Source organism: Phaseolus vulgaris, chromosome 6 (assembly GCF_051622355.1).
Source record: "Phaseolus vulgaris cultivar YP4 chromosome 6, ASM5162235v1, whole genome shotgun sequence".
In the NCBI taxonomy this organism is placed as follows: domain Eukaryota; kingdom Viridiplantae; phylum Streptophyta; class Magnoliopsida; order Fabales; family Fabaceae; genus Phaseolus; species Phaseolus vulgaris.
The window spans coordinates 18,662,561-18,675,486 of NC_143503.1; the positions used below are offsets into that span (position 1 = coordinate 18,662,561).

General features: G+C 33.2%; 1 protein-coding gene across 1 annotated transcript; it reads left to right on the forward strand.

The window, feature by feature from the left end:
* Nucleotides 1–2,621: 2,621 nt before the first annotated feature.
* On the forward strand, nucleotides 2,622–9,814 carry SPS3F (sucrose phosphate synthase 3F). Its single transcript, XM_068638660.2, has 12 exons — nucleotides 2,622–3,584; nucleotides 4,148–4,380; nucleotides 4,961–5,024; nucleotides 5,126–5,818; nucleotides 6,130–6,264; nucleotides 6,346–6,477; nucleotides 6,556–6,732; nucleotides 6,825–6,878; nucleotides 6,963–7,025; nucleotides 7,221–8,132; nucleotides 8,484–8,611; nucleotides 9,276–9,814. Exons 1-12 carry the CDS (start codon nucleotides 3,306–3,308, stop codon nucleotides 9,556–9,558), a joined length of 3,153 nt encoding a protein of 1,050 aa, XP_068494761.2. The 5' UTR covers nucleotides 2,622–3,305; the 3' UTR covers nucleotides 9,559–9,814.
* Nucleotides 9,815–12,926: the final 3,112 nt, after the last annotated feature.

Sequence of the window (12,926 nt, forward strand, 5' to 3'; positions counted from 1 at the left end):
TGTGAAAAGTAAAAGCCCAATTAAGTTAATAAAGACAATAATGATAATTATAAATAGGTGATTTGTTTAACCGATAATTAAAGTGTTTTTTTCTGATAAATTAAGCAAACTAATTTTGACTTTATCATTGGAGCACCTTGCAGGTACATCCACCCAACCGAGAATGAGTCTGGACCCAGTAGCCGAGAGTTGACCTAGATCCAACAACCGAGAATAAACCTAGATCTAGTAGCTGAGAACAAGACCAAATCAACTATTCCAATAACTGAAAGTCCAAGTCATCCGTAAGAGATCGAGAGGTCGTGTGGAAGAGAAGAAAAAAAGTTAGTTGACTCAAAGACCTTGTAAAAACATGAAGTATTACGAAAATTTTAACCAACTTATTTAAATTATAAAAAAAAATCATAAGTTTTCTAGTTTATTCTACTAATTTTTTAATATATACAGTCAAAATATTATTATTTTTGTTTATTCTAATAAGATTTATAATGAAATTTATACTAAATTTTCAATGTGTTGCATGTTTTTTTTTTTTTTACTTAATTCAATATGGTTTCTCAATAATTGAAAATCTGATTTAATCTCTCTTAATTTTAAAAATAAAATAGAATAACGTTATCATTTCTTGGCAACATCATTAGAATTTATGTTAACAAATGTATCATACGCCTAACTACGTGTCATTTTCTTATTGTGTCTCTTACAAAAAAAAGTTTTACATTACACATTTGAATGAAGAATAACATTGTATTCATTAAAATAAAAAAAAATTATTGCTGAATTCTACTAAAAATATAAATTAAACTGATTAAATAAATAGGCATGTCAAATTTTAGTAAAAACAAAATAGGCATATCAAATTAATAACTTACGCTTAAATTTACGATATAAACTTTCATATATAACAAAAAAAATAGTATTGAAGACACATTTAATTAAATTTTTTATTCCAATACACTGTTAAAAGTGAACTTTTTTCCATTCAAATAAATGAATGTGACTAAACCTTTAAACATGTCAAAGTCAAACATTTTATTTTATTGATAAAGATTACGTAGGTCCAACATGAAAACTTTATTTTTCATATAAAAGATCCTCATGCAATGATTGGAACTATAATACACTATTCATGATGTGATAAGAAAATAAATTGTTAAAAATAAACTTAATACATCAAGATGCACAAATCTCATTCTCCAACTATAAATTCCTTTATTCTTTTTTTTATATATCTTCTACATGGAACAATTTTGTTAGACTATAATATTGTGCATTAAAATATTAACATATCTTCGAGAAAACCTTTTTTTATATTCATTAAGTAAATATAATAAAAAGAAGAAAATATAAGTTTTTTTTTCATTCATGAAAGGAAATGCATGAGAAATACAAAAATTATACTTCCATTTTTTTTTCCACTCCACCGACTAAAATACTCGTATGAGAAAAAAAACAAAGATACTTCTCAAATATGTTGTTTTTCTACTTGAACACCACAACAAGAAAGAACCTCCTCAGCAGAATATAGTCAATTCCCATTCTTCTTCCCTCTTCAAGCACATAAAATTTAAATAAGGGAAAACACTTTTTTAGTTAATTTTGTTTCTTTTCTCAAACTAAAACACTAAGTTCCACCATCTTTTTTACTCTAGTATTTTTCTCCTTTTATCTTTATATTATCTTCTTTTTTATATTTTTTTTATTGACAAGCCAATTACTAAGTATTTGGATAAATGCAGTGTAAAAGATTTTCTTATGTATGATATTTCACTATAAGAAAATAATTAAATAATAATTAATTTTAAAAATAAAAATAATTAATTATTATATTGACTAAGTTAAAAATTAATTTTTTTTTTCTAAACTTAATTTTTATTTAATTTTTTTTTTTAGTGTATCATTGAGATCTCTAACACAACCACAATATCAATTTTAAAAAATAAACAACAGTTTAAACAACTAAAATCAATTTGTGGTTATATTGAGGTTATAGGTTTAGGTTATAGGTTCAAGGTTCAACATTCATTATCTTTGTCTTAGACCCTTACTATGAACAAAGATTATCTCAGACCCAATATATACTTAATTGTGTTATTAGATTTTAATTATATTTTATTTGTAACTAATCTTCTTAAGATTAATTTGTTGTGCCTAGAAAGTGAGTGAATATAACATTTTGAACCTTGATCAACGAATTTCTTCAACTTGCCAAATCGAGTATTTAAAAAACACCAAAAAAGTTAGTAAATCACATGATCACATATTTTCTATACTTAGTTTTCAGCCATATATACTTTATATTTATCATGTCCAAAATATGATCAATTGGTATGCTTAAACATAATTAATTGTTTTTATAAATAAAATAATTCATTTACATTTCGACTATAGAAATTTAACGACAAAGCACAGCAAAACTAGTTATATAATATAATAGATAGATAATAGATCGCTGATACTAATTACATACTAAATAAGTACTTTTGTATATAATATTCTTAAAAAATGTATCCAACAAATATATAATATGAATAAATAATTCCTATTAGAAACCCTTATTACAAATAGTTGGATACTTATTACTCTTAATGATAACTAGAAAACCTAAAATCCTCTTAATTAGTAGTATTTTGAGTTCCATAACCATCATTCATACACATAAGACCAAAATTCTCTCTATCTTCTTCTCACTCTACACGTGTGCATCTCTCTGGCCCACCATTCCCCGCCACGTGGCTCCCTCACCTTTGCCATCTCCTTCTCCTCCACCCCTTCCTCACTTCTCACCATCTCTTCCCATCCAACCCTTCTCGTGATTCTCCAAACACAACCCAAAAACTCTATCTTTGAACCCTTCTTCACCAATCCCAACACACCCCTTTTCCTCGTTCTATCCCATGCAACACCTCCACTTTCTCTCTCAGCATCCAAATGAATGAATGACACAAACTCTCACATAACAATAACAGAAAAACACAACACCACCTCACCCACCCCTTGAAGCCTTAACGCAGCAGAAGACACAGTTCTCATGTTTTTCACTTCTCATGTTTACTTAATATCCAAGAAACCTTGATGGACTTATAAGCACTGTACATATGTGATATATTCTTGTTTCAAGTTTTAATTTTTCTTTCTGGGATAAATTTGTTGTTCAAGATACTTTCTTTTTCCTTCCTAGACAAATCTTCTTTAGGAGATAATTCGGTTGATACAATCTACGTTGTTAGAAATATCAAAAGACCCCGGTTTTTGTTTTTCTGGTTTCTTATCATTTTCTTGAGAAAAACAGCGGGAAAACGGTGATGGCGGGGAATGAATGGATTAATGGGTACTTGGAGGCTATACTTTCAACTGGGGCATCGACCATTGAGGAGCAAAAGCCTGCTCCTGTGACTCTAAGAGATGGGGGGCATTTCAACCCCACCAAGTACTTTGTGGAAGAGGTGGTGACAAGTGTTGATGAATCTGATCTGTATCGGACTTGGATCAAAGTGGTTGCCACCAGGAACACCAGGGAGAGGAGTTCAAGGTTGGAGAACATGTGCTGGCGCATTTGGCATCTCACCCGCAAGAAAAAACAGGTTCTTCTTTAAGTTAGTTTGGTTTGAATGAAAAAAATTCATTTGAATTTGGATATGATTTGTAAATTATATGAATTATAAGGTTGATGTGATTTCGAAGAAGTTTAATGAAAGAAGAATCTATTTGTGAATCCAGTGCTGGGTTTCTGTTTTAGATTCCAATTTTGATGGCATGATCGAATCAATGTCAATATCATATAAGAAAACACGGTACCAATGTGCATGGAAATTTTTGTGCTTTTCTTGACTGATATTCTGATCTATTTAAAGTATTTTTTAATTGCTCTGTGATTTGGATGATTTTTTTAATGATGCTAGGATAACTTGTAAGTCTCAGTCATTACAAAAATTTTCAAGTAAAGATTTTAGCCTTATGTATGTGTACACTGAATTAAAGTGACATTATCTAAGCTGTAGCATTAGCAAGGATTATTGTTTTTTGTTTTCCAGTTCAAGATAGTGAAGGGAGTTTTCTAACTAGATAGAGTGAACTGTTTGCTTTAAGTGTTCAATTCACTATGCTTGGTCCTTCACCTAACAAAGTTGGGGGAACTATCATGTAGTTGGAATGGGAGGAAACCCAGAGGGTGGCTAACCGGAGATGGGAGAGAGAACAAGGTCGCAGAGAAGCAACAGAGGACATGTCTGAAGACTTGTCAGAAGGAGAAAAAGGTGATGGTATTGGAGAGATGGTGCAAAGTGAGACCCCAAAGAAAAATTTCCAGCGTCAGATTTCCAACTTGGAAGTATGGTCTGATGACAAAAAGGAAAAGAGACTCTATGTTGTCCTCTTAAGGTAACCATCCACCCTTCTCCGATAGCTGTTTTGAATTGACATTTGTGCTAACAAATAGACAATTTCTCAGGTTGTGTCAATGCTTCAATGAATACTTACTCATTGATTGATCTAGTGGAAGACAGATTCATATTTATTCCCATTATCAGTCATCAGGAAAATAATTTAGCTTTGCTTCAGATGCTTTGTACTGCTTAATTCCGATTATAAGAATTAAGCCAATGAGTCATTTATGAAGTCTCACCGGCTATCATAAAACAATCATAATGACCTTTTTTCTGCACTTAAAGTTTTATCCTGGTTCTGCACAATGGAAAATGTTGGTGGGGACTCTGATGATAAATGTCATTGACAAATACAAAAGGGGTAGGGGGAGGATTGGGATTGCATTTCCAAGCATTTGCTATCAAGAATTTAGAAAGAAACCACTTGCTTCCTATGAATTTTAAGCATTTGTTCTCAAGATAGTCTCATTTTTCTAAAAACACTGTTGTTGAGAAATGTTTCAGGAAATAAACTCTAGAAACACGTGTAAATGTAATCATGATGATTCCTATAACCTCGTTCTTTTGTTCCACAGCTTGCATGGATTGGTTCGAGGAGAAAACATGGAGCTTGGTCGAGATTCTGATACTGGTGGACAGGTACTTCACATTCTTATACACCTAAATCACAAACTTACTATAGAATATTTTATGTCAATCCCTAAAAATGGTGATAAATGCTAGAAACAATGTATTTGCAGATTAAATATGTGGTAGAACTTGCTCGTGCACTTGCAAAAATGCCTGGAGTATATAGAGTGGATCTGTTTACACGGCAAATCTCATCACCTGAAATTGACTGGAGCTATGGAGAGCCTACAGAAATGCTAACTGTGGGTGGAGATGATGATGAGAACATTGGGGAGAGCAGCGGTGCATATATCGTACGTATACCCTTTGGTCCACGCGATAAGTACCTCCAGAAAGAACTTCTCTGGCCTTACATTCAAGAATTTGTGGATGGAGCATTAGCTCACATTCTCAACATGTCAAAAGTATTGGGTGAACAAGTTGGTGGGGGACAACCTGTCTGGCCATATGTAATTCATGGACACTATGCTGATGCTGGAGATAGTGCTGCAATTCTTTCAGGTGCTTTGAATGTACCAATGATGCTGACAGGCCATTCACTTGGAAGAAACAAGCTTGAACAACTTCTTAAGCAGGGACGCCAATCGAAAGAGGATATCAATTCCACATATAAGATGATGAGGAGGATTGAGGCAGAAGAGCTTTCTCTGGATGCAGCAGAACTTGTTATCACTAGTACAAAACAAGAAATTGATGAGCAGTGGGGACTTTATGATGGATTTGATGTCAAGCTTGAGAAAGTATTGCGAGCTCGTGCTAGGCGTGGCGTCAACTGTCATGGTCGATACATGCCCAGGATGGCGGTAATTTGCTAACTAATATAACCTTAGGTGTTGTTTGGACAAACTTCTTCATAAGAACTTCTAGAAAATAAAACTAAGAAGAAATTAAATTAGTTTTTCTTTATATTAATGCATATGCTAATGAACCATTACTAAATTTGCATAAAATTGTGTTATAATTAATCTTACTCAGAAATTTTGAAGAAATCTCTTCACCAGATGGATATGTCGGCTTTGTTGTATTTTTGTAAGCTGATTGCATCACCTAAGTAGACTACTCTTTCTAATAACTTGGTGAAGTGCTATTTACTAATGGTTCAAACTTTCTGCAGGTTATCCCTCCTGGAATGGACTTCAGCAATGTCATGAGCCAAGAAGATGGCCCTGAAGCTGATGGAGAGATTTTTCAGCTTACTGCTAGTGTCGAAGGATCTTCACCAAAAGCAGTGCCATCAATTTGGGCAGAAGTGAGTAACTGATAATCCGGATCTGTCTTCATAATATTACTCATTTACTGTTATTGGCTTTCTACTTACAGTTTAGTGCAGCTGATGCGTTTCTTTAGGAATCCTCACAAGCCAGTGATCTTGGCCTTATCAAGGCCAGATCCTAAGAAGAACTTAACCACTCTGTTAAAAGCCTTTGGAGAAAGCCGTCCCTTAAGAGAACTTGCTAACCTTGTAAGTTGACTTAATTCATCTGTCCTCTCAGAAGAACTATTGCTAAGTACTCAGAAGACTAATGTGTTTACAAAACAGATTCTCATAATGGGAAATAGGGATGACATAGATGAGATGTCTTCTGGGAATGCTAGTGTGCTCACAACAGTGTTGAAAATGATTGATAAGTATGACCTATATGGGCGAGTGGCATACCCTAAACATCATAAGCAATCTGATGTCCCTGAGATATACCGATTTGCCGCAAAAACAAAGGTATAATGAAGTTTAGTAGATTTTTACTATTTATAAACAATAACTTGAATTTTAACAACTATGAACAGCTAATGATTTATATTTTCTATCAGGGTGTTTTCATCAATCCTGCTTTAGTGGAACCTTTTGGTCTTACTTTAATTGAGGTAGGATTTAACTAACTAGCTACTTTGGTCTTTTTATGTTACAGTGATCCCTTTTTATCTCTAAACATGCTCAAACTCATGCAGGCAGCAGCACACGGGCTTCCAATGGTGGCCACTAAAAATGGGGGACCAGTGGACATTCATAGGGTAAAATGAATTTTATCTTAGTTACATGGTCCATGCAAGAACCATCATCCTACATGTTTCAATGTGGTGAACTAGTTTCTCAGATAAATTGGAAAACATAAAATTCAGATTCAAATGGAAAAATCTCTTGTCACAAAGGTTATTACACGCTCCAAACCTTGCAGCCACTTATTATGTCTCCTTTTGATGTGTTAGGCCCTGAACAATGGTTTACTTGTGGACCCTCATGATCAGCAAGCAATTACTGATGCATTGATCAAGTTGTTGTCAGATAAAAACCTGTGGCATGAGTGCAGGAAAAATGGTTGGAAGAACATACACCTTTTCTCGTGGCCAGAACACTGCCGAACTTATCTGACAAGGGTGGCTGCCTGCAGGATGAGGCATCCACAATGGCAAACTAACACTCCTGGGAATGATATAAATGCTGAAGAGTCTTTCAATGACTCGCTTAAGGATGTGCAGGACATGTCCCTTAGGCTCTCTATTGACGCTGACTTAGCAGGTTTAGGATCGGGATCAGACATGCAAGACCAGGTTAAGCGTCTCCTAAGCAAGATGAAGAAGCCAGATTCTTCTGGTGGTTTAAATGACATTAACAAGTTGCCTGACAATGTAACTGGGAAATATCCTCTTCTGTGGAGAAGACGTAGGTTGATCGTTATAGCACTAGATATCTATGATGACAAAGGAGCTCCTGATAAGACAATGATCCAGATAGTGCAGACGATCATTAAAGCTGCTCAACTTGACCCTCAAAATGCAAGAGTTTCTGGATTTGCTTTGTCAACAGCCATGCCAATGCTAGAATTAGTAGAGTTCCTCAAATCAGGCAACATTCAAGCAAATGATTTTGATGTTTTGATTTGCAGTAGTGGTAGTGAAGTTTACTATCCCGGTACTTACTCAGAAGATGGAAAGCTTTTGCCTGATCCGGATTATGAAGCGCATATTGACTATCGTTGGGGTTGTGAAGGTCTAAAGAAAACCATTTGGAATCTTATGAATATTGCTGAAGGTGGAGAAAAACCTTCAAGCCCCATTGAGGAAGATTTGAAATCTAGTAATGCTCATTGCATATCATACAAAATAAAGGATCTCACTAAGGTACATGAAATTCACTTTTGTGTTTGCATTGGGCCTGTTTGGTGGAAACTTTTTTAGAAGTACTTCAAGAGAGAAAAATAAGAAGGAAATGAAACAGTTTTTGAGCAAGTTAAAATTAGTTTATGCATGAGTTAAGAATTAAATTTTGAAGTATCAGTAGGAAATGACTCCTGCAAATTTATAACTTATGTTTAAGTCAGTTTTACTTTGTAGAGAAACTAAATTTATTTCTGGCTTATTTATTTTCTCTTAGAAGTGGCTTTAGAGAAGTTTATTCAACATACTCACAGTAACAGTGGTCAAGGAAACTGGTTTTATTGATTGAAATGATTCTTGTATTGTCTTTCTCAGGCAAAGAGGGTTGATGACTTGAGACAGAAGCTTCGGATGCGAGGCCTACGCTGTCATCCTATGTACTGCAGGGGTTCATCTAGTGTGCAGGTTATTCCACTCCTTGCATCAAGGGCACAGGCACTCAGGTAATAATTCATAATAAGCAGTAAAGTCAACTCTGTAATACTCATCACTCAACACTTTCAGATTGAAGGGTCTGATACTAGCATATATGCTGAGAGAATTTGTAGAAATCTATTTTAATACTTTGGAGTGAGGTACTGTGAGAAAACTCTGAAATTGCATATTAACGTTAACACATGCTCAATTACCATATTAACGTTAACACATGCTCAATTACCATATTAACGTTAACACATGCTCAATTACCTCAACTAATAACTGAGGACAAACAAAACTAACAAAATTAAAGTTTTGGTTTAAGATGTCAATATTTGTTATATTGAACAAACTATTTACCCTATAATGAAATGCTTACAGAAAAACTACATCATACAACATTCAAGCAGATTTTGTGTGGGAAGTCAATTTGGACAGCATGTAATGCATTCATGTTAGTACTTAATTTAATGTTTAAGACTATATTTCATCAAGAGGGTGTAGTACAAAACAAGCTGGGTTTAGGTACTTATTAAGGTTAATCCTATTTCTCAAGTTTCCCATCTTTCAAAAGAGAAACTTGGCTAGTGAAGTGTTGGTGTGCTCTATTTACTCAGATTGCTATTTTTTATACAATTTCTAAAACAAGATGCTTAATATTCAGCAGTTGAGTGTTTGCTATTTTCTTAGGTATCTCTTTGTCCGTTGGGGACTGAATGTTGCAAACATGTTTGTCTTTCTTGGAGAAACTGGTGACACAGATTATGAGGAGTTGATTTCTGGAACTCACAAGACCATAATCATGAAGGGTGTTGTGTCTAATGGCTCAGAAGCAATACTTAGAGGTCCAGGAAGCTACCTAAGAGAGGACGTTGTACCAAATGAGAGTCCTCTTGTGGCATGCATTAGTGAAACAACTGAGGACAAGATTGCCAATACTTTGAATGAACTATCAAAATCTGGGATGATGTGAAGTGTTAAACTTCTTTTTCAAATAGTATTAATCAGATTACCTTTACAGAGCACAAATTGAGAAATGTGATGTAATTGTGTGCTACTGTGAAGCATAGAATCTGGCAAAAGTTATATATGGCTTATTTTGTCACAATGCTTTTTGATGTTAGGACTTGTATAGAAATTTCTCTTTAGGGTACATGTGCAGTTGCATCTGATGAGTAATCATGAAACCTTGTTTCTCTCTTTTCATTGAACCATTGGGAATTTCGCAAGGTTTGGCGTAATTGAAGAAATTCTGCTGAATATGAGAAGCATATGAACCTTCAAGAGGAAGCAAATTAATCAGAACAATATTTTCTCATGATAGCTGCTGAAAGAACAATAAAATTTTGGAAACCCAGACACTAATTTGACCCAAGTCAGAAATAAGTTAAGTTTTAAATATCTATATTCATATTTCTTATTTAGTCATGCTATATTGACAATTCAATACTGAATTGTTCTAAATTACAACTGGTATAATAAAAAATAATCGTTTAGTGAAATTTGAAATGTATAATCATGAGAGAAGATAGAGAAATTTTAAAAGATTACAAACAGATAGTGAAAGTAACATTTTTGTTTCTTATTTGAGTTATTATCTGATGTACTTTTAGTTAATACTTTTATTATATTATATTTTGTGTAATTAATGAAAGTGAAAGGTATGAGTGTACAAATGTGTTTACTACAGATGAGGTAAAGTTGAAGTTTGTAAAGTATGTTTTTGTAAAGTTGAAGTTTGTAAAGTATGTTTTTGTAAAGTATGTTTAGATTGTTTTGTTATTTGGTAAATTAAATAATTTGTTGTGATAACTTTTGTAGATATTTTGTACTCGGGATGAACTCTTGATGTGAATTAGAAAAGTTGCGTTTCACTTTGGTTTTGTTATTATGATAATGAGATCAGATACTTCAACAGGCCAACGAGGAATGAAGACATTTGTATGATGAGGTTGTGAGAGAGGAGGTAAATACAAGCGATATAAGAAGGATTTACTGGTTACTGAGAGTGGAAGTAGGAAATGTGATTGTCATTTTAAATTACTAGGGTATCCAGTAAAGAGTGGTGAAGGATGGATATTGAAATTACTTTGTGGGTCTCATAATCATGAGTTGGCAAATACGTTGGTTGGTCATCCATATGTTGGTAGGTTCACATGTAGTGAGAAGTAAATGCTTGTGGACATGACAGACAGTACAGTGAAGCCCAAAAATATTTTTTTAACAGTGAAAGAGCATAATGAGAAAAATGTGACCATAATAAAGCAAGTTTACAATGCACGATATTTGTACAGAAAATCAAAATTAGGTGATAAAACTAAAATGCAACAATTGATTATGTTGTTAGAGATCTTGAAGACTACCCAATCATTGTGTTTGGTTGAAGAAGTATTTGATGAAGAAAATATCATTGAATAAATGTGGATGTTGTCTTGCATAAGCATTCAAGATGAGCTTTTCTGTCTATTAGATTATTTTAGTAGCTAAGGTAGATTAGAATAATGACCTTGATATCTTGATCTATTGATATCTTGATCAATCTTCATACCTCAAGATGGTGAGTCTAAGCACAAAGCTTTGTGAAAGAATCTAAAATTGCTTTAACATTGTCACAGATTTTTAATCTATTAAAATCTTTTGCAACCAGATTTATTTTCTGGTCTACACACTATATTGTTTCTCCATTGCCTTGAGATTAAGGTGTTGTAGTTTGGAGGTCAAGTTTGTATCTTTTAGTTTGCATATAAGGTGTGTTTGTTCCTTAATTCTTTTTCTTTGTAAAGTTGTAATAGTGTGCTTTTAAGATAGGGTTTTATTAAGCATATGCTTAGCTAAAATAGTGTTTTTTAGTGTGTGCATATTGTTCTTAAAGGGTTCAAGAATTGTTCTTGTGTAATCTTGTGTAAAAGATTGTTGTGATATAGTGAAATCCATCTTAGTGTGAGATGAGACTGGATGTAGCTCAGTTTTGAGTGAAGCAGTATAAATTCTTGTGTGCCTTTCTGCACTTATATTCACTACCTTTAAATCTAGAAAAATAGTAAAACTAGTACAAAAGGAATTTGTTGTTTCAAAGATAAATTTGTTGTTTTATTGTAGTACTTGCCTTTGTTGTTTTCTGTTGATAAAGTTCTTAAAAGCTTTACAGGTTTTAAAACTGCAAAGTGTATTGAATTTTGAATCTTTCATGTTATAAATCAAGTAGTTAATAAGTCATCAAGTAGTAAGAACAATTTTAATTCTTCTGTATTAAAACTGAATTTGAAAACAAATTTTGTGTAAGTGAATTAGCTGATTTAGGTAAACTGAAATCTGAATTATAATCAGTTGTTATTTACTATAATCAGTTGTTATTGTTAGAATTGTAGAGGGGGATGAATTGTTTTTAAATTTTTTTCGCAAACTTTGAATGTATGGAGAAAGCCAATGAAGAATCAAGGCCAAAGGAATGAAAATGCTTAAGTTACAAAACTGTTTTAGTTGATTTCCAGGAAATCAATCGGTTCTTTTTGTCAGAAGTTTATAAAAACAACTTAAAACAGATATAATTGAGATTAGGGAAAGAGAGAATCACACAAACAGATTTATACTGATTCACTCTTACACCAAGAGCTACATCTAGTCCCTAGAAACCACTGGGTATTCCACTATGTAATCAACCACATATTACAACCACACACACCAAAGAAGTGATCTTGAACCCCTAAAGAACACTCATTTCCTTTGGCAATACAACACACCACGAATCAGAATAGCCTTTGACACTGTGAATCACAGTTCTTTACAGAAATACATATCAAGAGAGAATAAGGAATGATCACACCTGATACAGATTGAATTACAAAAGATTACACAACAGTCTTATTTCACTCTTATCAAGTTCAATCAAAGCTTGATGTAAATCTTTGAGAAAACTGTTTTCAAAAGATTAATTTCAGATAGTTACTACCAGGAGCGTTAAACAACCTATTTAAACTCCAAAATGCAATTAAAAACATTTAATGAAGGAGCCAGAACAATTTTGAATCAATTAAAACAGACTTACCAAACTTAACAGATTCTGTTAAAAGTTTTCAAAAAACAATCAGTTGAATTGTCGTAACAACCAGTTGAATTAGCTTGACAGAAAAGTCAAGCAATTTAAGCTTTGTCAAACCTGTTTCAAAAACACCAAGTGTCAAACAATTGATTGAAATGATAAAACAACTGATTGTCTTTCCACTTCTTTGTAAAACACTTTTTTTCAAAAGGATTTGATTTAAACCAACTTTGAATCCTAAATAAGAGTGGATTTACAATTCAAACTACTCAGAACACACACACACAAGTTACATCCAGCCT